This window comes from Sparus aurata, chromosome 10 (genome assembly GCF_900880675.1).
Source record: "Sparus aurata chromosome 10, fSpaAur1.1, whole genome shotgun sequence".
Taxonomy (NCBI): domain Eukaryota; kingdom Metazoa; phylum Chordata; class Actinopteri; order Spariformes; family Sparidae; genus Sparus; species Sparus aurata.
The window spans coordinates 22,413,074-22,438,008 of NC_044196.1; the positions used below are offsets into that span (position 1 = coordinate 22,413,074).

Genomic DNA, 24,935 nt, shown 5'->3' on the forward strand with positions numbered 1-24,935 from the left:
GCTATTCAACCAAACACTTCTCAAAGTAAATTCACTGCTCTCAAACATGATATTTGTGATGAGTAATACAAGTGGAACAATGGTCAAGAGGCTCACCTGAGACTGTGCGTTGATGTCAGCGCCTCGCTTGACCAGGAGCTTCACTACTTCAGCCTGACCCGCTAGGGAGGATATGTGAAGGGCTGTGTTTCCTTTCTGGACAAATGAAATACATAAAGGGAAAATGAGAACAAGCATTTGCTTAATTTGCATAATAATGATGACCAATACAAGGTGCCACACTACTAAGTAAGGGGAGCTAGATATATAGTTGGTTGCTAACGGGGCGATAAGTTAACAGAATTTATTCAGGTCAACTCTCTTATTTTGTTGTTTATATTCCAGCCGAGCAGAGGTAACATAAAGTGGATTTTGCAGCACAGCTAATGAGCTATAATGGCTTATTGCATTCGGACTCTCTAGCTCTCAATTCCCTCATGTGTCAGCACTGTCAGTATATTTTGGTCAGGTGCCAAAATGTACATATTTTTTTTGGCCTCCACAAAGTACATCCACTGAAATGGATAGATTTTTCTCTTTAGTATCACTGTTTTATATGACCAGGCCTTTATTGGTTAAATACTATCACAGGTAGTAATCACTAAACTTTGTGAGGCAGATAACTTAAACAGCTTTTGACTGCGAACAGAACTACTCCCTGCTTCATCCTATTGGTGGAGCAATATGGCAGAAAAAGTTTCACACTGAAAGTATGAAATTGAGAATATCCTCATCAGACGATAAATGCTTGAAAAGTTTGAAAAGTATCAACATGAATAATTGTTTGTTTTTTTATTAGATTAAGTTTGTAAAGTAATGCCATACATAAAATAAAGGTGATGATGATTAAAAAAAAAAAAAAAAACTACACTGTTCACACCCAACACTTGGAGATTGTCACATCAGGGTAAGAACCCTCAATTAAACACTGATCTCTCCAAACCTTACTGTAAATACTGTTTATGGAGTGAGTGTGAAGTGTGTGTTCAGCTTCCCCACCGGGGGTTTCCAATACTTTTTAGGAACCGAAGTTCTCTAAGTGGGAAGCTCAGATTAACCCACCTTTGTTGCTGAATCCACCGCTGCGCCTCTATCCAGCAGCTCCTGGACCAGATCAACGTGTCCCTCCTTGGCTGCCAGGTGGAGCGCATTAAGACCATTCTGGAAAAAGACGAAGGGGGACAGGTCAGCCCTAACGTCCGACAACCCAGCATCAACAAAGAGCAAAGATCCGAATAGAAACAGACAGGATTACCTCCTCCAGGTCCATAGTTAAACAAGCATGACTTTCTTTCTCTGTGAGCGGCTGTTCTTTACTCTCACAAGTGGAGAGAGGGACTGAAATATCAAAGCTAGCTATTAAAGTTTGGTTAGATGCTGTGCCATGTTATGCTGTGGTGGAGAGGAGCCAGTTCTGGCTATGAAGATATAAATAGTTGGGTGAGTGTCTGTGTTTGTGTGTGTGTTTGTGTGTGTGTGTGTGTGTATGTGTGTGTGTGTGTGTGTGTGTGTGTGTGTGTCAGGCAAACATTCTCTTATTTTTATCCTCAATCGATCCCTTACACTCGCATATCAATTTCTTTGGTATTGATTGGTGATGGCTGAGACAATATACATATAGGGGATTCATTTTAAAACACCAGATGGAACAGGAACACAATTTAAACAAGCATAAAGAAGCTTGTCACTCTATTAAAGGTTTGTTGTATTTCTGCTGGCAATAATAATGATAACTGACTTATCCATGACTAGACATCCAAGCTGGTTCAGAGAAGTGGTGTTTGAAACTCCAAGTTTTAAATCACTCACGACCTCTATTAATATCAGCATTGGGCTCTCAAGTGTCATGTGTTGCTCGGATGGCGGGGTAGAGATGGGAGGGGCTTGCTTTGCCAAGATCTGACTCAATACCCAAAGTGAGAGAGTACCACACAAACCTAACCCTGCCATGATGTACAGCGGTATCTAAACTTACTTTACACTTTTAATAAGTTAACTTTAATAGAGAATGTACATTTTTTTCCACTTGGGAGCTGATGACAAGACTGAAAACCAACCATTTGACACTAAAATGACCCAACTGATCAAACACAGCAGCTTGGCCAGTGGCCTAGATGCTCTGCAAAGATGCTACCAAAGCTTGCTAACGAACATTTCACACAATACTAACAATACTGCTGTTAATGTTGTGAACCCATCATAGCTTGGTTGGCACTAAAACTACTTGGTAAGGCTTCGGAAAAGCTCATGCTTCAGGTTAAATAATATGTGACTTACGTTACGTACTGTATGTAAATTACATTAATTTCAAATCTGTATCAATCTCGGGACTTGATCAGTCTAGGGACTTGATCGCCAGTCAGTTCTTTGTATGACCCATCCAGCTACCCTGACCAGCCCCAACACAGACTTGTATTTCTCTTTATTATATTGAACTCTAGGGGCACTTTAAGAAGAACACTAGAGGAGTAAATACAGTGTTGGGCCACAGGCCAGGTTACATATGACACATTGGGAGTGTGAACGGGCTGGAAAACCTCATATCCTTGCCTTGCTTGCTACCTTTAGTACTTGAGCCATTAGCAAACAATAGCTACAGACATATTGAAACATTGTGGTAAAACTGCATTATTTGATATATTTGGCCACTTGGGGTAAAAAACTGTGCACCTGGTGAATGAAAGCTTAGTATTCCTTTTAGCTCTGTGTTGGTTTCCACCAGCCCAAGAGATGACTGTGTCTGTCTTCAGCTACTAATTGCGCCTCTTTCTTCCCTAGTGCTATCATTTAAAGTCTGGTGTTTGGTTTCAGGTAGGTATGCATAATGAACTTTTTAGATTGTTCTGCTCTGTTTTGAGCAAGCTAAAAACAAGGTTTAAGTGAGTGGAGTTTGAGGGCTGTAAAACCAATATAATGAGCTAAAAGAGGCTTAAAGCCTTCTTAGAGCTTCTTAGTGATGATCCCCCATCGGGTGGTAAACTATGAGTAACACCTATTACATTACACAGGATTGTTAATATCAATTATACTGATTGGTGCAGCTATAACTGTAACATGACAGTAAAGACATTTGAAAAAAGTAGAACAACCTAACTAAACGTTGCCCCCCTTTAACCGCTTTAGGAAAATATTAGAGGTAAATTTAGGTTTACCTAGTTTGTCCCTCTCCCAAATGCCCCAGTAATGATTGAATAACCCTAGCAATGTAAGCTGCAATGTAAAAAGAGCTGCTGAGTCGATAAGTAATTTCCTCTATCACATCCCAAACTAACCATCGTCACACAACCCCCTGAGGCCCATGGTCCCGATAGACTCCTAGGGTCCCTACAGAGGCTCCCTGTGGGATTCCAAAGAGAGAGTGAATGGTTGTCCCAGAATCATTTGACTATGTTTCAGTTTTCACTACCCTGAGGTCAGTAACAAAGCAGATTATATATTCCAGCTATGTCCTACTGTTTCTTGATTTTTAATGGAGAGGCTTAAAGTTGTATGGGAAAGTCATCTGTTACATTTTGTTTTTTCTAAATCATTAATGGGTTTCTCAAACTTTCCACACTACAGTGTGTTGACAGGTCTTGGGAAGTACTACTTAGTGGTGGGCGATACCACAAAAATTGGATTAGGTCCGATACCAAGCAGCAATGGACTGACCATCTGGCACACCAGGACAAATCCTGGTAGGTCGCCACATTGTTGGGCCGGACAGACCTATTCACCAGCATTCTTCTAAACAGGTTAAAAGTTTCACATGTGTCAAATTCTAATACAACGATTAAGCGACAGATATATATACCACTTTCCCTGGTGGTACTTTACTTCTACGGCTGGATCTGATATTTTTTTAATCTATGTATATTTTGCCTTAGGCTATGGGAATGTCTGAAAACAGTTTTATTAAAAGGTAAAAAAAAAAAAAAAAGCGAGCAGAGACTCAGATCACTGTTACACTTTAGGATTGTGGGTAGTGTAGTGCTTCTCCACAGACAGGTTATTCTCTCATAGTTCTTGGTTTGTCTATCTTGGATGGTTATGATGGTTAATAATCAGCATTCATGATTCAAAATATGACTGGGATTTTAAAATTCTGAACCTCACAGTTGAGCATCAATGTTTGTTCGCAGTTGGACAAACAGCTGTCCAATCAGACCTGTGTAGGCTGTCATCTTTCTACATATCAATCTAGCTACCTAGGTGCATGAAGAAAAAGAGTGACAGCAGAAAGGCTACAAAAATAACTAAAAGTGATGAACTGTGACTCCAAAAAGGTAAACATCACATCCAATGAACTTATTTAAAGCATTTAAAGAATGTAGGACAACAATGGAACAGCAGGGCAGATCATAACTGCTAACTCCTGGTTTCTGTTGAACACTGTTTTCATCTCAGAACAAGCATCTAGCAGTGTTTGAAGTAGCACCTGTCAACTGTTCTCCCATAAAAGACCAGACAGCTATTTTTCAGCTGTGTCTCTGAGGCTGCAGAGATGAATGAGTTTCGGTGTCTTTTGACCCACAGGACGTCCTCCGACGGCCGATGATAAAAGTTGCTACTTCAACACCATATTCCCTTGTGGTAAGGGAGGGACTTTTTGTCCGCTGTTATAAAAAATATTCAAATCTCAAATGTACTCACAATGGTGACTCAAAATTTTCTAATTAATGAATCCTCTGTATGCAAAATCATGATTTTTTTTCTGTTTTCCTTCATTTAACATGAAACATAAGCAGCTGCCACTCATAAAAGAACAACCTCCAGTTCTACCATAACCCTAGGGGACCCTTATTCATCTTTGTAAACCTCCTCCACCATGCCCTCCATCCATCTCCTAGAACCCACTAACCCGTTTATCATGTACCATGGCCTGTCCTCCCACGCCTCTATCCATAGTATCTGTTACCTCATTCTGTCAGCCCACATGAACACAATCACTTAAGAGACGATTCCAAATCATCTGCTAGATCTATTAGCTATCAAATTTTTAAGCAATGCAAGTGGAATGTGGTGAAAAACTAATTTAGTAGCGTTGGAGTCATCTCAGCGGGGCGACACTGTTATAATCAGAGTAAATACCATCTCGTCGGTGCAGTATGTTACTGAGCTGTAATGAGCATCATATGTGTGTGAGTGTGTGTGTGTGTGTGTGTGTGCATGTGTGTGCAGCTAATCTAGTATACTAATGGACTCATCAGCCCAATATTTCACTGCCCATTTATGACTGTGTGCCAAAAGACCTCTCATGGTTGCGGTTATTCACAGCTTTTGAGAAACCTATTTTATTGACTGCTTTGTCTTTCTTTTATTTTTCTTTACAGCCATGACTGCTGACACCTCATTCCTCCTAACTAGCTGGCATGGGGTTGCAAGTGATCAGTTTGGTTTCCACTAGGGGCACTTGGTCTACTACCGAGTACCTACTGACGTAACATCAACTGGTGTACGATTTCGATACCATGAGAGTAGGCTGCGGATTCAAATAACGTGTTTCTGGCAATGGATTTGGCAAAAAGCATGGTCATATTTTGGCCGTTGTAGAGGTTCAAAATACCCACATTCACAGAAAAGTTTAATCTAATCTTGAACCAGTACATCTGCAGATTAATTCTGTATGCTATGGTCATGCCTCACATTATATGAGAGGAATAAATCCCCCTTTTTCATCATCCTCTCCCCGCCATCTTGGCTTTAAGCCTGGATGAGATTGTCACTATACTGCCCGTACTCTTGCAGTTTTGAGGGTTTGTGTCCATCTCTGGTCTTTATTTGGAACCCCATCATCTTCCATAAAGTGCTTCCTGGTCTAGACACTACCGTAATAGTGACTGTCTGCTGTTTAATGCTTGAAATTTGTGAGCAAGAAAACCAAAACTATGAACTTATAGACAGTAAAGTGTTTAAGCAACACATCATAACACAAAAATGATATTTGAATCTTATATTGAGGTCCATTTACTTGATTCTTCCAAAGCTTTCATCCAAATCACATGGACAGTGAATGGAGATTGGTTTCTCAGGATTTCCAGGCTTGGGGTAGGGATTGAATAGGCCCTGTAATACTAGTTAACAGCTGTCAACCTTGAATCAGTTTTAATTTATGTAGCCCAACATCACAAATCACAAATTTGTATCACAGCATGTATAGTAGGGCACCCTCTATCATCAGACACTGATATATTATTATTAGCAGTGAAACAGGAAAGTCCCCTATCCTATCAAAAAGCATTTACTCCAGTCACTACAGACCAATACTAGTGCTCCATCTCAGTAATGGAGTCATTAAGGTCCCATGGGTTTCAAACCTGCATTGCTGTAATTTTTGACTGATGATAATGGTTCTTTGTCTGATTGAGTGATATGTGTTTGCACATGAAGTGTGTGTCTGTGTGTGTATGTGTGCATGACAAAAACCTAAAGGTCTTTTCATGGTCAAACATCAATGATATCTTTAACCACCTGCCTAACCTCTTTATGTACAGAAAGGCAGTTTAGTTTTAGAAAACCTCAATTATTTATCTTGATAACTGATATATCCAACTTTAAATGTACCCACAAGGTACCACTTCAGATATACCACAGGACTTACATGAGTGTAGAAGTTCAAATAAATCCTGTTAGTTCTTACTGAAATATGAAAGTCATACGTAAACTTGACTCTACTAGGGCTGGCCCCTTAATCTTAGTTGATCATGTTTCTTCGTTCCATTAGCATCAGTGCATTAATCGCAAGAAAGGAAACCCCTCACATTCAATGTAGGAGCGGCAGCTTGATACAAAAGTACAAGGGGAGGGTTGCAGCACACTGAAGTCACTAACTGCTGCTAATTGTTAGTTAAAGGGATAGTCCAGTGTAAATTTAATTCAAACACACCGTGACACCGAGTAAGAGCCTCCCTCGAGAGATCAAGTTTTCCAAGGATTACCAAGTGCAGTTAAAAAATGCTCAATTCCGTTCTTTTCCCTGTCAGCTCTCAATAATAACTGTTATAAACTGGTAGGCAAGACGCATATCAACTTTGATTGCATTTCCATGGATTAATAATCATACATTTTCATTCTTGAGCTGTGGAACTCTACTGCACTCAGTAATCGACTCGTCAGGGCTTCCCCACAACGAGCAAGCTGCTGCAGGAGAGTGGTGAGTTGTGTTGTCTTTTCAATAGTAATCAGGCAAAGCCAGCCGATATTTGATGCCTCGAACTATGTGCTGGGACGCTATTTGTACTGTTGCTGAAGTTTTGTGCTGTTCTGAGCATTGTTTGTGGCTATGAGTGGCTTTTTGATGGCGGTTTCTTGGTGGAGGCATAGACTGCATTGTATTGTTATTGTGCAGTCTTTTCTGAGGTTGCTAAAACTACATAAGCTAACGGTTGGAAAAGTTGATCTCTCGGTGTCACGGTGTGTTAGACCATGAATTAAATTTACGCCGGAATATCTCTTTAAGCGAAGCATGTTGTACAATGAGTTTGAGTTACAGACTGATGCATCTTGACCAGAGAACCTTTGAGGGGTTTGGTCACTGTATCCAAAATGTAAAGCGATGATGTCCGTAATCTGTGCATGTAAGTTTGTATGTCAACACATGGAAAGCATGAATGATGGTGCAAGTACCTGCCAGTTGAAAGTTTAAGCTTAATACATGAACAAGCTGTCAAAGGCCCACTATGACACAAACAAGTACCATTCTTGTGCTTTGGTGGATTAATCCACTATAAGACATTAAAGTAGTCAAATACTTACCCAAGAACATCCTACACGTCCTTCACATGCTAGTTTGACATATGACATTTACTACAATTGCGATGTAAGCCTATCTGTTCAGTGGTACACCTTGTTTGCTTTCAGACTACCCTGACCCTTTGCTTGAAGGTTTACTAGACAGTTAGACAGAAACATAACTTAAGGGCCAAAGCAATCTGTGCCAACATCATTCCCCACAATATCGGCTCAATTAAAGTCTCCGCACACCACAGAGCCGCCAGTAAATCATGTACTTCAACTCAGTGTGACTTTTGTTTACTAGACTGCTCTTCGTGACTGTTGCCAAGACAGGACTGTTTACATCCTATCAGGTTTCACCCCCCGCACGTTCCTGGAATGCTAATGGACTTAGAGGAGACTAGATAATGAGCAGGTAAAAATAAACTCTCCCTGGTCAACATGTACTCTCCCCTACAGGAATGCAGAGCAACTTCGATGATAAACATAATGTATATGGAGATTAGAGGTAGACAACGTGAGCACATTAGCACTAAGACACTAGCACTAATACGTTCTGTGGATTGTAGGCTAATAGAGTAACCAGAACCATTGGACTCACATAAAAGCTAAGTCAAAGTTGCATTATCAATATTTTTTAATATCACTAATGGATCAGATGACTACATGTAATGTCAAAGGTGGTGCATATAGTGACAATCCCATGTAGGGTATTACGAACTTTGCAGTTTTCCTCAGTTCTTTACAGCATTTTCCAATTTTTTTAGCTTACCATTTTCGCTATATCACCCTGCAAAGTTCACTCTCTTTAACACTGTTTCCATTTACAGCAGTAGCTGTTCTAATTGAAAGGCTTTAATGAACCCATAAGTTTAGCAACAAACAGCAGACAGACATGGTAGCAACCAGCTGATGAACATTGTGGAGTATTTAGCAGCTAAAGAAGCCCGCTGATGGAGGAGTCAAAGAAGGGGAAGAGGAAGAGAGATAGAAACCGAGGCAAAACAAGAGTGAATGGACTGACATTCACTTGATGTAGAGCGCTTCAGTGTTGTGTCAAAGTCTGTCCCCTTGTTGATATGTGTTTCCTTTGACTTGTTTCATATCTTTAAAAGGTTCAACTTTATTTTAGTTTGTGTTGTGTTGTGTCTTACTGGTGTTTTAATGAAGTTGGCTATTGTCACTGTGTTTTACATGGTCTTTTACAATGTCTCTGCACACTTCCACCATGTGTCAAAGACATCTTTTTTTTTTTTGTCTATATCATGCTTGATAGGGAGTGTGTCAGTGAATGATATTATTCATCTCCTACCTGATTGCAGGTGCTGATGTCCACGCCCCCTTTCAGATATTCCAAAACTTTGTCAATGTTCCCTGCCCTCGCCGCTCGCAGGAAACTGGTGTTACTGTCCGACTGGAGGAGACAGAAGAAAAACACATTTTCAAAAATAGCCCACATTATTGTCCAAACCACATTCGTATTTTGTCACTGGCTGTCAGATGGAATCATAACCCAGTCATTCCGGCTGAATGAGTCTCAAAGCAATCCCCATTCAATGGCTTTTAAATGATAGATGAGTATTTTTCCTGTAAAGCCATGATGAATAACACTTAACTTGACATGGAATGAAACACAGCCAGAGTGAAACATATGCAAAAGCAACAACCACTGGAACATGAAGAATGTAAGCAAAAATATTAATGCTACACTTATATCCCATAAAACAATTCCATTCACAAAACCGTACAGTCACACTTCTCATACTGTGTTACAACCTGGTCCCAGACTAATATTACATTCATGTAACCACTACATAATCTGTATATACTAGACTGAAAAGTGAACTGAAAGTAATATGTCACTATTTCAATATCGCAAAAGTGTTGTGCATTGTCCGGTACGTTGCAATAAAATAATTTTTTTTTTAAATAAATTGGTAACATGGATGCATTAAGTCATCTATAGAGGAAAAACTAGTTTATCCAAGGTTAAAATTCCAAGTGAGCACAACCACACGATAAATCATTATGTGCAATAATTATACCGATTATTTTCCCTGGTGCAAAATAATGTGCTTGTCCGTGATTCGGGAAGGACACGTCCCCTTGTTTGTTTTTGGATACTGACTGTGCAGCAGTTGGACACAGACCAAGACTGTAAGGAGGCAGAATGATTCAGCAGTTTCCCTCTCAGTGCCTTCACTAAAGCTAAATCCTGGCTCACACACACAGCTTGTTCAAAGCTCCCAGCTCTCTGCTCCTCTGGTGGAAAAACACCGTCTGATGCTTATTTTTACTGCATTCGGACTGCGTTACTCCTTCCACAGGGAGGTCAGAGTTCAGGTGCAAAGACACTGTAGCACCAGGCGGAGGATGGTGGAGACTCACCGACCTGCTAATCTATGTTTGTTTTCTAGCTGAGGAATGGTCTCTCATTGGCAAGGGTACAAATTGCTTCCTATTTTCATTAGTAAGCTTTTTCAGTGTCCTTTCCTTTATCACAGTCTGTCCCAGTCTCAGTCACCTACAGCATTACCCCGCTGAAATGTCCTCACACAGAAGAATGCAGCACCGATGATGTATAAAATGAGCAGTGACGCCGCAGCGCTGATGTCTGCTTCACACGCGTCCTGCCTAATGTTTCTGGCTGACCTGCAGTCAGCTGCAGAGAACTGCACTGCATCACTCAGACTCACAGCTACAGGAGCTTTTCTGCAACATCGTCACAATCACCTTGAAGTTTACATTACCTTCAGTTTAACACCAATGACAAGACCACAAAAGTCAAACTGCAGAGACTTGGAAGCCTCTTCAAGATAGATGGTGCAGTTGAATTTAAGATTCATGAGTTCTTTTGTATATTCAAAAACTGCAAAATACATTTGAACATTAATATGTCATTAACATGGGTGGATCCATCTCCATATAAAGCCTGTTCATGTTTAGGCAGACCACATATAATAATGCAGGGTACACCCCTTATAGGAACAGCTGATTGTGCTTTACTATGAATTCACAAACAAAAAATGGGGCTTCAGGGGCCCATGATGGTAAACAGGGTAAACAGAGAAATTCCCTTTACTTACTATAAAGCCCCACTCCAGTCAGTGCTGCTTCATGTGGAACAGTTAAAGTTCTGTCTCAAACAGAGAACTGAGCTGTGGTTAACAGTCGTAAGTAATTTATTCTCATCGCAACCAGACTGACGCTCTGGCAAGATAAACATCATGAGCGTGGATATTATGGATATCAGCAAGGACAGAGACAGCTGTCACTCTAACATAAGTTCCTCTTGTGTATTGAGGAGCTGCAGAGTTTATTCATGGTATAATCGTATGGTGCAAGCTGTACTGTACATTTACTGTCCACTGGACAACTTCTCTGCTAAGCTTTCCCCTCTGCTCTGATCGACAACATCTGTCTGCTCTGAGAGCAGCCACAGTCTTACTCCGTCCATCTACCACACACACACCCCAATTCATTCATTGAACACCAATTCAGTAAAGAAGCCACGCGACTCTTTCACGTCATATATGGGCAGCTGTAGCGCAGGAGGTAGAGCGGGTTGTCTAGTAATCTAGTAATGTTGCAAACTTCGCAATTTTCCAAATCAACACCTGTCAGCGCTGCTGTAATGCGTTCATTTTCCCTAATGGAAAGCATGGAGAGCCAAGACATGCTCACTCACAATTAAACAGAAAAGACCGCAAATAAGTGCTGGAAAGACTTTGCTCATGTACAGTACGTCGTACATGTTTGCACAGGGTTAGCATTGTTTTCCCGCAGCACTGCACAAAGCAGCCATTACCACAATGAAGCTGATAATATCCTCACTTTCCCTCCAGGGCTGCAGAGTCACATTATACAAGACCATGCCCTAATCATCGTTCTGTGACTGGCGGGTTGCTATAGTTACCCTTCGACCAACAGGACTCTCAGACAAATGTGGCTTTTTGATGGAAAACACTTAACATTACAGAGAGAGGGAGAATTGTGGCAGCCTGCTTTCTACAGAAATAGTTTCATAAATCCTCGTCATAAGGAGCTTAGTCAGTTTGTCACTCTCTTTGATGGGAAAGTGTTATGAATGTGCTGTGCAGATCAGAAAAAAACTGCTGTAAACAGCCTACAGTCACATCAAGGTCATGTTTGGGGTGAGTTGGCATTAAATTGTAAGAAAAAATCTTAGTCAAACATGAAGGTCTTTGCTCTTTCACCACTGTTAAAGAGCAGGTTTTATGATGGGGATAGGTAGTTTAATAAAGTGAAAATAGAAAAATCAGATATAATCGTGTCATGTGTTCATTCTGTAATAATCTGTTCCTGCTTCTGTCTAGACACATCACTTCATGACTCAATCAAACCTGCCAAGCGTGACAAAGCACAGTCCAAAAGCTCCTCAAGCAACACACTCCATCAAACATTCATTTACAAAGTCACTGTCTTTATCTGTGAAGCTCAAGGAGATTGATCAATAATGCATACCAAACACACACATACACACACACACACACTGTGTAGACACCAGTTAGACCCGGGCTGGGAGCATCCTTGCCCCTCCCAGTTACCACACAGACGAGCACTGCCCTCCCTGGAGGTAACCATGACAACAAGGCTTTCTGTCTGTCAGCAGAGTTAGCACAGAAAGTAAGCACAGAAAGCATGATGGGTATAGAACAGTCTACTTGGTGTTTAGATGATGTGTGTTTGTGTGTGTGTGAGACAGAGAGAGAGAGAGAGTGTAATAAGAACAACACATCCTCATACCTAAATGACAATGGGTAATTTTCCACGGGCTCCCAAAACAACGTAAGGTATACTATATGACGTTATGTTATGTACATGATGCAAGGTTGGGATATTTAGGTTTTGAGTGTTGTAGTCTTGTTAGTTGTAGGCAACAAAGATGGTTTATTTGAATCAAATATGTTACGTTAAGTATGTGATTTTGCATATGTGATGCAAGTTAGGTACATTATATGAAATAAGTACCTAAATGCACATTGTAGGTTCACAGCTCAATTGTTCAATGGTTCATGTACCCTTCTTTTTTCAAAAGAAGGGTAAATGAGAACATAGCGTAGCATAGTCCAGTAGCTGAACAATCAGATTGGTGATGAGCAAATTGAATATAAAAAAATGGAGAGTGAATATTTGACATTTATAAAAGGGCCAGAAACACAACTACAAATAAATATGAGCAAGATAAAGTTTATAAAGGTTTAATTTCCCACCTGTGTGCCTGTCAGATAGTTTTCTGAAAGGAAACACTTAAGTTCCATAATAGTGGAGAAAAGATGGACCTCTCTACAGCTGATATCTCCAAAACCCTCAACTCACACCACAACAATCTAGATGATAAATAACAAGACAGATAAGCGGGAAAATGTGTTTGTTTTGTCTTTTATTTTGGAGAGGAACTGTCCCTTTAAGCCAAGTGTAGCTAATAGGAGTATGCTCTCGTCACGTATACCGAGAACAGAATGCATTACCATTAACTGGCGTTTGCTATACCATTAACTAACACCATAAACTAAACCAAAACTTCTACCACTTCTAACTTGAAAGGTTTCTTTAACTTGAATGACTCCAACGGGGACATGTGACCCACATCAGAACCAGAGTAAGAGTGCATTCACACACATAAGTGCAGCTGTGTCCTTGTTTATTTGATTGAAGGGGCACATTCTATTCCTAGCTATCAGGACGGAATAACAGTATCTGTGTTTACTAGCAACTGCACTTGCTTAATACCGGTTCTGTGTGTGTGTGTGTGTGTGTGTGTGTGTGTGTGTGCATGTGTGTGTTTCTGATATTCAAAGCTCCATTGGACTGCCTTGCACACATTAGACCATGAACACACCCACTGTTTTGGCAATTACAACAGCACTTCAATCAGTGCAACCAATAGCATAACCACTGCCAAACCCCCCACAATTAGCCAATTAAAAGGATGCTTTTATTTTGTAGTTGGAGGCGTGAGCCTTTCATATTAATAATCACATACTACAGTATTCCCGCAGAGCGCTATAAATAGCCTGCTCTAATTCATTATCATCAAGCTGTCATAACTGGAACTATAGTAGGTCCAACTTTACACCCCAACTTCACCTTTACTGTGTTTCCATTACCTTCAACACCATTCTGATAAGCCTTGGAAGACCACTCGGAAATGTCCCCCGGCTGTTTCCAGCCAATCAGAGATGCTCTTTTGGACCTTTTAGCATACAGTTTCATATAAATATAGATATAATGATATAAGGCTGGGGGATTGTCCTCGTCAGGGTTTTCTACAATATAGGTGTATACAGTATACTTTGAACTAACAAATACAGTACATAACATAAGAAATATTGACTTTTAATTAATTACTTTTTCAATGCATATATGTATTTATCAAGTATTGGCTGTCGTCTTTTGTGGGTGCAGGACTACTTTTCTTACTATGTCCCTGTAAGTGTTCACTTACAGCTCATAAGAAGAAGAAAATGGCAGGCCCTTTAAAGCTGCCCACGGCTACAGTATATCAGTGGGTCAGGGGTCATGGGTCAAGACGTATAGCTCTCCAGAATAGATCGTGTCCAAATCAGGAGGAGGGTGGGATGTGCCATTCGAGAAGATGGAGGGAGTTTTAATGTCACACCAGCAACCTACATGGAATAAAAATCCAGCTGATATCACAAGCTGGTGCAGTTACCAGAGTTACAAGCACAGAGATATGGGGATGAGAAAACTAGAGCGGCTATGCCCAACGTGATCCTTGGTTTAGCAGCTTGTGAACTGGCCAGGAAGTCATATCCTTTCTCCGATGTTCCAAAAGTCAAGACCCAGTGCTCTGGACGTTTAGCTCTCTAAAACAGCCCCAGAATGAACCACGAAAACCAGCGAGCACCATGGCTACTACAGTATCTGTAGAGAATGGCAGTACTGTCACTGAACTTCTGCTTCTATACATTAATATGTCAGAAGAAGAGGTGTACAAACATGGAAGACAACAAAATATATATCATCACTATGTACTTACAAAATACAGTACATTATCTGTCATAGGACTTCTAAAGCCCCCATCAGTAGGACTGCATCATCTCTGCACTAGGGCATGGCAATATAGCCTTAAAATAATAATGCTATATTTTCAGTCTATATTACCAGCGTCTTGTTATCGGAAGGTCACTGGTTCGATTCCCCGGGTCTGTATGTCGAAGTGTCCTTTGGCAAGATACTGAACCCCACACTGCTCTTGATGTGCTGGTTGGCACCTTGCATGGCAGCCATCACCATCAGTGTATGAATGTATGAATGAATTACTGTAAGTCGCTCTGGACAAAAGTGTCTGTTAAATGCCCTAAAATGTAAATGAAACAGAATGTGAACAGAGGTCTCCAATGAAGGCATCAAACACAGGCAGTCGACAGTGTGAGTTTAGGTTGCTTTACTCAAACTACTGCCTGTATCTATTCTTCGTACTTTCACATATACCTGGATAATTTTTCAAATGGACCTTGTGTTTTGTTTTTTTTTGCAGCCACATTAGCAAAATAGCTCCATGGATAGAACCTGTCAGTCCATCTTGTTGGTCCACCCCTCTGGTCCAAACTAACAATTTATTTTAAGGCATATTATGGTCCCTCAAGAATGACTGATGACTTTGATCTCCTGACTTAATTCTTAATTAGACATGCTAATATCACCAAACTTAACTTTTAAAACTCATTAATAATGCTGAAGTTAATGAGAATCCAAGCACGATCCCTTGTTAGAACTTTGACTCCAAAGTAACATTGTCATTTTTTTTGTCACAATCGCATATAGAGCATGCTGACCTTGTTCCTCGATCATTCTTTCACCAGGTACTCACATCCAAAAAACAGCAGTTTATTCATGTAATTATCCATTCACGTGGTAGTGTGTCGAGCGAGAAAAGCGATTGCTGAGGGTCAAGCACAGGGATGTGTTTGACTCCGCCACACACATGCACACATTTACTCGCTCTATTTGTCATACTGCTTTGCTGTTTCACCGACTTTTCTCTCTGTGTCTCTTCTCTCATCCTCTCCCTTTCATCCCATCAGATAAACAGAAGCTCAGCTGGAACCTGTGCTGCCAGGGGTCACTGCAGGCTGCTAGGTCACCTCCTCCTCCTCCTACACAGGCCAATTACAGCAGCTGTCACTGAGTTACACTACAACCTTTTAGGTGTTTTTCAGGTCTACAAACATGTCATATGAGATATGAAAGTTTCAACTGTGCTTTATTTAGTCTGAATGTAACTTTTAAGGGCCATATGGCTAGTTGTGAATGTTTCAGTTGCTTCTTTTTCATGTAAATTTCCCACTACTGCTGACTATTTCAGAAGACACGCTATGGGTTTTGCGAATGATTTTCTACCTTCCAGGCTAAAATGAGCTTGAATGGGTAATGAAACACACACACTTTCAGTATATCAAGGCGAGGTCCACCTGTTGAATAGAGGTGCAATATTTACTATCTTTAAGCTCTGGTTTGACCCCTTTTTTTTGTCGAGATGATGTTGTTTTAAATGATTATTTGAAATGCAGTAAACTCTGGCCATGTCTTAAACTACATACTGATTGTGAGCAGGTTCTTAGTGTGTTCACAGAAGTATGCACACTCAACTATGTTCATGGAAAACACTGCGTTGTAATTATTAGCTTTCACTAAATGCTGGATCATGTGAACTAGCTCTGTACATTTAAAGACTACTGGTCATCAGGTAAGATTTGGGCACCACAGTTTCCCTTTAGCACTTGAATGCACCAGCAATGGCATCTTTGCAAAATCGTCCCTGCTTGTAACTGTTACTGAAAGACAATTATGTTGTGTTTTAGGTATCTGCAGGTTTATGCTACATTTAAACATTGCCTGACAGGTAGTATATCAATATAAAAAGCTTAATTCTTTAGACAAAAATTGTGATCATTTCACAGTCTACAAAAAAATCATGATGCCTATGAAGCCCCATAAACAATTGTAGTGTCATGATCCTGGTGGTGTTTCTGTGATTTCCTGTCTTACTTTGAAGTTTTGCCCTCTTGTGTCATGCGTTGCTTTTAATGTTGTCCTATTGTGTTAATTTTCCCACCTTCCAGTGTTTTTCTGTTCCTTTTCCCTCACCTGTCCTTTCCCTTTCTGCCTCACTCCAACTGTACCTCAACCATTTGTTAGTTTGCAGTGAAGCCCGTGCTTCATTTTGTCTTTGTCAGTTCTTTTCTGTGCCCCCCTCATGTAATCCGCCTGTGTGTTTCTCCAGTCCAGTCAAGTGCCTTCCAGTGTTCTCCATCGTCTCCCTATTTTGCCCTGTGGTATGTTTCTGTTATTTTTTTCCTCTTGTTCTTAATTGGTTGTACTTTGTTGCTGGTAGTTGGTACCTTATTTAGCCTTTTGTGTTGCTACTTTGATTTTTGGTGTTTGCTCTTCCTGGTTTCTGTATTTGTGCATCGAAATGTGCTAAGAAACCTACAATATGAACATTGGCTTATCATATGGCCAAACAATAGCAGCCCCTATTCCCGGGAAAGTTTAAACAGTTATTTTTGATCAGAAATAGTTTGAGATACTACAGTTATAGCATTGCATTTGGCTGCATTGAGAAAAAAAGTTCCAGTATGTTAACACTAGACATTAAGGCAGGTCAAATAATGTCTAAAAATGTCACTTAATTTGGGAAAGATCATTTAGAAACAAATAAAATACAGAAGAGACACACATTAAGACTAAATGAGTGATGTGTTTTGCCTTGTATTTCCAGCAGTAGCAGCAGCATGCTGCTAAATTCATTAGATCTCTCTTCAAATTAGCCACAAGCGTCCACATGCTGTTGTGTGGAGATACTTTAGGAACAAAAATGTCACACTGACCTTTAAAAGGAGAGGTGGCAACACCCTACACTATCCCACACACGCCAACACCACCAAAACACACAGGCTCCAAACCTAAACACCTGAACCATTTGTCTCTTAATACCTATTGTAAGGAACAGCTCGGATTGATTGATTCTGAAGTCAGAAGTACTTAAGACACACTCTCATTAGATTCAATTCAAAGGTGTCTACTGTGTAAAACAACCGATTACATGCAAGTTGTGCAGTTTGTCAGTAACAGATAATAACAACAGTTCTGCCATCCAAAATAACTCTGAAGTCAAGAGCTGAAACTGACTTTAAAGTGCTTCAAAGTTCCTGCTTTAAAAAAGTTACTTGAAACCTTCTCATCTATAAAAACCTCCTAAAATAACCTCCAAAAAAGCACGTCAAGAGCGTCCCTGTTGCCTGAAAGTGTCGGCTGCACCTGCCAGTGAGGGCTCTTACCAGCATCAGTGGAGGCTGTACAGGAAAATGCTCCACACAGTAGTAGTCTGGCAAAGCATTCTGGTCCAGATTAGACAGGCTCCCGGTGGTCCTCAGGCCCTTGTCCGAGCCACACACCTTACACATGGCTGCGTTGCCCATGCTGCAAGGTTTACAAGTCTATCCCATCAGAACGTAAAAGAATCTAAGTGAGCGCATCTAATCACTCTGATAATCCACTCTCTGCCCCTGCTTCCTCTACCCTCCCCCTAAAAACCTCACGGGCTACCATCCAGGGGGGCGACCCCCTCAGTCCAGCAACACCTCACTTCCCTTTGGCCTCAGCCTCAGCGCTCTTGTCCCTGTTGCTAAACTTGACCAGATCTGGGTCCTGTGAAGACTGCCAGCACTGTGCTAGCTCTTCCTCAATGCTAATTCCAACTCTCTGACCATTGACCAACACCCCCTCCCCACTCCACCAAACAGGCTATTTTTACACCCACCAGCCCAGCTATGCATGTAGAGAGAGAGAGAGGGTGGTCGGCATAGGGTGGTATGCCAAAACAGGAAGGGGGAGGACACACAGTAGATACACAGAGCAGGGACTGAAACAAGGCCTATGTGTGCTTATAATTTGTGATAATATGCTGTGTTTGTCACATCAAGCGCTTTATATTCCAATTAGACACTAAAACTCCAGTAAAACCCAATATCATATCCACCATCCATCAGTGGTACCCCTGCTCAAAGGCAGGCGCTGTTTGATGACCCGTTAATACCATAATAAGTGGACTGATACAGTATTTGATTTACAGTGATATGGAATGGGTGGGATGGTTATCTGATATAATCTAAGGCAAATGGTGAATCCATCTTAGAATTGGGGGATATCTTGCTAGGAGTTTCTGATATTGTGCATTTTCGAGTTATAATTTCCGAGTATTTCTGACTTATGTCACCACTTTTCTGTTACTGTAGTTTGCTATAACTACATAGATATGTGGAAAATTAACGCTCCCCATTTCACGCTGGCCTACAAAGCTTTGATTGGCCAATTTTTTTCCTCTAACCAACTGAAACAGCAATAAGTGAACATACTCCTATATCATTATGTAAATTAAGTAAATGAGAGGCGTGGGTTTGATTCAGGCTACCAGAGAAAGTCCCATTCCCAAGGTAATCTTTCCCTGCGATAATGGTTTGTCGACTCAAATTACAACCTTTGTTGCCACATTGTTTGATTTTAATAGTTCATGTGAGTCGTTCTTTTGGTGACATGTCTTGATACCTATACAGTTTAATGGGACCATTACCTATTACTAACAAAACGACACATATGACTGTTGAAGAGTATAAACAAACGACAGGTGTACCTGACCTTCAATGATATGTTGTTAATGTTGTGAAACTGTTGCAGTTGGTTCGGTATAGGCACCAAAACTACTCACTTAGGATTAGGACAAGATCCTAGTTATATAGTTCTATTGTAGTACTTTCATATTTCAGTACATAATATTTTAAGTATTTTATTTATTTTATCCTTACTTACTAATACCACTCTTGTAATATTGACCTACACAGCTGATTTCATGGTGAGAACTAACTGTTTTTCTAGTTGATGGATAGTTGTTAGCTAGTAAAGTATTATTAGCAGTTTTTTATTCCCCGATATACTGTTCTGTAGGTGTCTTTGTCAGTATAACAGCCTCAGATGCACTGGAGAAGGCATACCCAGGAATAGCAAGATGAAGACGATCTGATTTGTGGCCTGGCTAACAGTGATATTTCTATACTGCTAGGCGTAAACAAATGATTTTTGAATTGAGATAATACATATGTAAATGGGGCCAACGTCGCAATCTGTGTATTTCACAGGTTCAGATTCCAGCAAAAAAAGATTGGTGTCAGGTCTTGTATTTGTTCAGATGTTTCACTTCATAGTTTTTGGCCTGTGATGACAATGTTTGACTGAATGGGTCAGTCTATTACTGAAGTGACAAAGTGGGACAGCATTAGCATTATCTACCAAACAGATGCAGTCTTACTAACCTGATTCTTGCTCTCTATATGTATGAAAAGTTTTCCTTACTAAAGTGAAATTGCTGAAAATAATATCTGAAAAGACATATTGGTGTAAGCCTAGTACATGCACATAGCAGTAAATGATACTGGTAAATAATACTGTCCGTGTGTATTCCCCTGCTGGTTGCCATGTAAGTGTGTGGAGTGGCTCCCTTGAAGCTGTAACCCGTCCCCATGCGACCTTTTCCTAAATGCCTTCACCTAGACTGAAAACTAAGCCGTGCTTTTACTGCATGCTTGGTGAACACCTGTTAAAGTGCTTCTCTATCTCTCAGATAAACTGTTTGGTAAAAGGAATAGTGGCTTTTTTCCATATGTAAGAAAATTACTGGGAAGGACACTAAATTCATGTCACTATCTGGCATTACTGTCTTGGATATTTGCATAGTTAGACTTTTGACTAATTGTAAGTATGGTGTGTGGTGTACAACACCAGTAACACGCCTGGCTTTTAACATAGTCAAGCCCCCAAAGTGACTTTTCCTCTGTATTTTTATCACTGGACCTCACGTCATGGGCTGTTTAATGGAAGCGGACGTGGTGTTTTGCTAATGCAGATTTGGTGTCAGACTATAGCCCACAGCGGAGCTGTATTGATCCAGTTGGACTGAATGCAAATTAAAGTAACACAGACCTTTTCAAGGCAATTGATTGGTTCACAGAATGACTGAAATGCTGGTAAATATAAGCTTCTATCCCTGCTGTCTCTACACACCGTTTTATGTCATCCACGGGCAGATGTATGTTGTATTCACCTCATGTGCACATATGTCCTTGTCTGATCACATCAGGGAGGTAAATGTCCCCATTCTCCTTGCAGTCTTATAGGTCATGACTCACACAATACTCCCACTGTAGAAAATATCAGCCAAACAATTCTCATTCACTGAATATGTTAGTGATGGGAGAAAGACTCCTCATTGTTGAGAGTCACAGAAACCACATGAGAAAGCAGCATTGGGGTTTTCAATGAATGAATGAATGAATACGAACTGAGTAAACGGGCACATGATCTTCACATTTCCCCTATCTGACTAAATCACACTAAGCTTTTAAATTGAGACAACCAAATACTTCTGAAACTGAAAACCATTACGATCAAAAACAGTGTGTTTCTCTGTAATCAATTATTAATTCAAACATGCCTGTTGTAAAAAGTGACATCTAATTTCTGCGCTCTTGTGTAGCTGAGTTAAAAAAACAAAAACATTTCAATAGTCAAGAAAAGAGCTAACTAAAGCATGAATGAAGTTACTGGCATATTGTTTTTGTGAGTTAAAATCTTCTGATGATTCGAAAATCTTGTTGTCATACATCAAAATTCTAAAAGTTTTAAGAGTTCATTAAACAATTTAGATGGGGATGTTGACGGTCATCAGTTGCTTGCAAATGAACACTTCAATGTCATCTGCATAGCTTATACATCTTACTCTGTGCTGTCGTCCTGAGTGGCTGAGTGGAAGTTGGGTTGGGTTATAAGAGATATGTCATTTTGACTCCAGTTCCAAGTTTTCTCTTCTCTTTATCAATAACTTAAAAAAAATGAAACATTTAAGGAGCCATTTAATTAAACAGCACATACATTAAATAGCCAAAAAAGGGTGGGTAAATAAAATACTATTGAAGCCAAACTCTAAGCAAAATTATGATTAATGCAAAATGTCTGGACCAAGTATAGAACTGGTGTGTGCATTTCTTCTTAGAAGTCCTAATTTGTCGTACCACGAGAAATTTTAGAGAGCAATTCTTGACTAAATGACATGTGCAGTGAACGCTCACACGTTCATGCTAAATGCTAGCATCATAACAATTTTGCAGATATACACACGTACTGTATCCCTGCAGTTCAGTGCAGCTCCATCACTAGTTAAAATAAACACAATTAAACATGGCCTTCCACTGCTTTGTCACGTAATGGACCTTTTTAGTTTCATTAACCTTCTCCTGGATGTAATTCACTTAACGTCTCCTCCAATCTCCTCTCTAAACAGCCATCATCTGCCAAAATAAGTCATTCAATTAGGTTAGCCAGCCGATGAAGGTGTGTGTGAGTGTGTGTGTGTCTGTGTGTGTGTGTGTGTGTGTGTGTGTGTGTGTGTGTGTGTGTGTGTGCGGTTTAAAGAGGTAAAGGTCAAACAAGAGGAAGGTTATATCATGTCTTCAGCTCATCAAAAGTTTAAACAAGAAAGTCACAACTTTCATTTCTCCACAACGCTAACTGAATTACTCCGCCTCTCCCCTCCCATCCCACACAACCCCTCCTCCTCCTCCCGCACTTCCCCTCCTCCTCAGTGCTCCCTCTGTGGGTTGGTAATCCACTGGGCGGGGCAGGCATAGACAACAAATGCTTTTAATCTGTGATCGACCATATGGCTCACTGGCTGCGGAGGGAGGAGGGGCATTGGGTAAAGCCACTTGTACTGCATTATGTTTCCGCTGTGGGGGGAAAATGTGATGATGTGTGTGTGTGTGTGTGTACAATAGCTGCATGGAAGGGTTTAATAGCGGTGGAAAGGAAAGAAAAATGTTTGATAATAGGGCGTTGTACATTAGCAGCTAAATGCTAACATAGGGTTTGACACAAATTATATAACAAATCACTGAAGTATGCTCAATGTATTTTATAAGTTTCATAGCACAAATGTGCGACAGACTTTGATTACAAATACAATGGGTCATTCCCTTTTTTTGTTAATACTAACATAAGACTACCAGCAAAAGCTAACTCTAGCTTGAAGTCAAATATAAAAAATAACAATAAGTGCATTCGATTTAACAGAGATTTGTAATGCAGCAGGGGGTGCAGTCAGTTATCCACGCAAACACAAATCTGGGATTTAATATTCAACACACTTGTAACAAGCGCATTTCTGCCACATGTACATATACACATTAATCAGTGTTAGACACGAAGTAAACCCAGTTTTAATTCGATTTGGAATGCAGGGTCTATCCATAAGTAACAGGCTACAGTTTAACACAACTGCTATGAAAAAAGAACATGAATTATAGAAGTTGGAGGCCAGGTTGCTATGGAAACACAGATTTGGAAAAGGTTTATACATGGATTTTTCTTTTGCTACACAATAAGAGACCTGCAGAAAATGGCTTCTTCTGTGTCAGACCTCAGTAAGACATATCTCTCAAGGTTGTAGACTGACTGTATGGACTTGATTTACACCAGGCAGAGACCTGATCACAATGCAAACTACGGAATGTACAGATGTGATCTGGCCGATGAGATGTGTTCTGATTGCAATACACGTGAGTGCTTTTACACCTGCATTAACCAAGCTGTCCTCATCAAAAAACAACTGCATGATTGATTCTTAAAAGAGCTCATTACAACCCCGATTTACACTTGTTTTTTTTCTTGCATAGACACCTTTATTAAGCAGGAGACAGATAGGAAATATGGGAGAGAGAGGGGGATGTGACATGCAGCAAAGGACCTCCGGCTGGAATCGAACCGGGGTCGGCTGCGTATGTGGCATGCGCTCTAACCACTCAACCACCTGCGCGCCCCCGATTTACATTTGTTGTTAAACAGCAAACTCTAGCAGCTGTTGTTATTGTAACGGCAGCAAAGGAGGAATTCATAAAGACTGGCAAAGTCTGCTTAGGGACAAGGTTGGGTCAGACAAAGTCTTGGGCATTTCATGGAGGCCCCACCTCCCAACATACGGGACCCAAAGGATCGACTACAAACGTCCCGGTGCCAGACCCAAAGCGGTCTTATGACCATGCCTTGACATTTCAGAGCTGATTTGGTTCGTTATTAAGGAAGAGGTTTTAATGTTGTGGCTGATGAATGTCATCTTATGAGACTTATTCAGTCGTTTAGGTATGAGGATGTGTTGGCATTAACATTGCTTACAATACCTGGTAACTTAAATTGTTGTCGCCATTGGTTAATGGTAGGACTGTTAAGTACAATGAAGCCAAGTTAAGTTGAGTCCCAAGACTCTCAAGTTTCAAGTCATTTCAGGCAAGCGGAGGTCAATATGCAAACTGGCAGTTGTGTTGATTGTTTCTTAATCATTCAAGCTGAGCAGCTTGTGTCTTTTTTGTTAGGGCAGTCGGACGAGATACAGACCCTCCTCCGACTATCAATAAATCTGCAAAATGCACCGTTGTGTTAGTCCAACTTCAAGAAATGGATCAAGAACAATTTCAGTTGCACTATCATGTTTACATGGACTTTAAAAGTCTGGTTTTACTTAGACTAACACAATAGTCTGACTTTTTCTAACATCATGTTAACGTACTGAGTGTTTGAGTCCTCAGCACTAATTTCTGAGTGGACATACAGGCTTTACAGAGGCTGCAACTAGTGCCTAACTCTGCTTGCCCATCTGGCCCATCATACCATCCAGTACCAGAAAGATATTGCAGCAAAAGTTGGGTTTTCTTCTTGCAACCAAGGTCAAAGTCAAAAGTGTTGGGATTCAAAGTCAAGCATTACAGTCCCAAGTCATGTCCCAAGTCCATCTTTTTGTGACTGAAGTCACTTGGAGTTAGTTGAGATACTTGTTAACATGTGGAGAAAACAACAATGACTTGGCGCTGGATGGCGAGAGTCAAACCAAACTAGTCTGGTGCTACACTATCCGGCTGGCACTGGATACTGTGATGGGTCAGATGTTGTAGTCCTGCATCAACTCTAAAGCCTGCCTGTCCGAACAGAAATGAGTGCTTGGGACTCCCTGCTGAGGATAAACCAGCCGCTTGACTCAAACACTGACTGAATTTTCAGCTTCACCAATCCAACATACAGCATGTATTCAGTGTACA

The 24,935-nt window shown here is 40.6% G+C and overlaps 1 protein-coding gene across 35 annotated transcripts in view; it reads right to left on the reverse strand.

The window, feature by feature from the left end:
* Window positions 1-24,935, reverse strand: part of ank2b (ankyrin 2b, neuronal) — a 202,296-nt gene that overhangs the window by 69,262 nt on the left and 108,099 nt on the right. For 17 of the 35 annotated variants that reach the window (XM_030430608.1, XM_030430597.1, XM_030430592.1 and 14 more), the window contains exons 1-4: window positions 18,081-18,464; window positions 9,065-9,166; window positions 1,102-1,200; window positions 97-195 (exon numbers count right to left, since the gene is read on the reverse strand). In XM_030430608.1, coding sequence (XP_030286468.1) covers window positions 97-195; window positions 1,102-1,200; window positions 9,065-9,166; window positions 18,081-18,221 — 441 coding nt within the window. In that variant the 5' untranslated portion in view covers window positions 18,222-18,464. Of the gene's footprint in view, window positions 1-96; window positions 196-1,101; window positions 1,201-9,064; window positions 9,167-18,080; window positions 18,466-24,935 lie in introns of those variants that run through there. The other 18 variants (XM_030430629.1, XM_030430627.1, XM_030430625.1 and 15 more) reach the window with 6 other exon arrangements.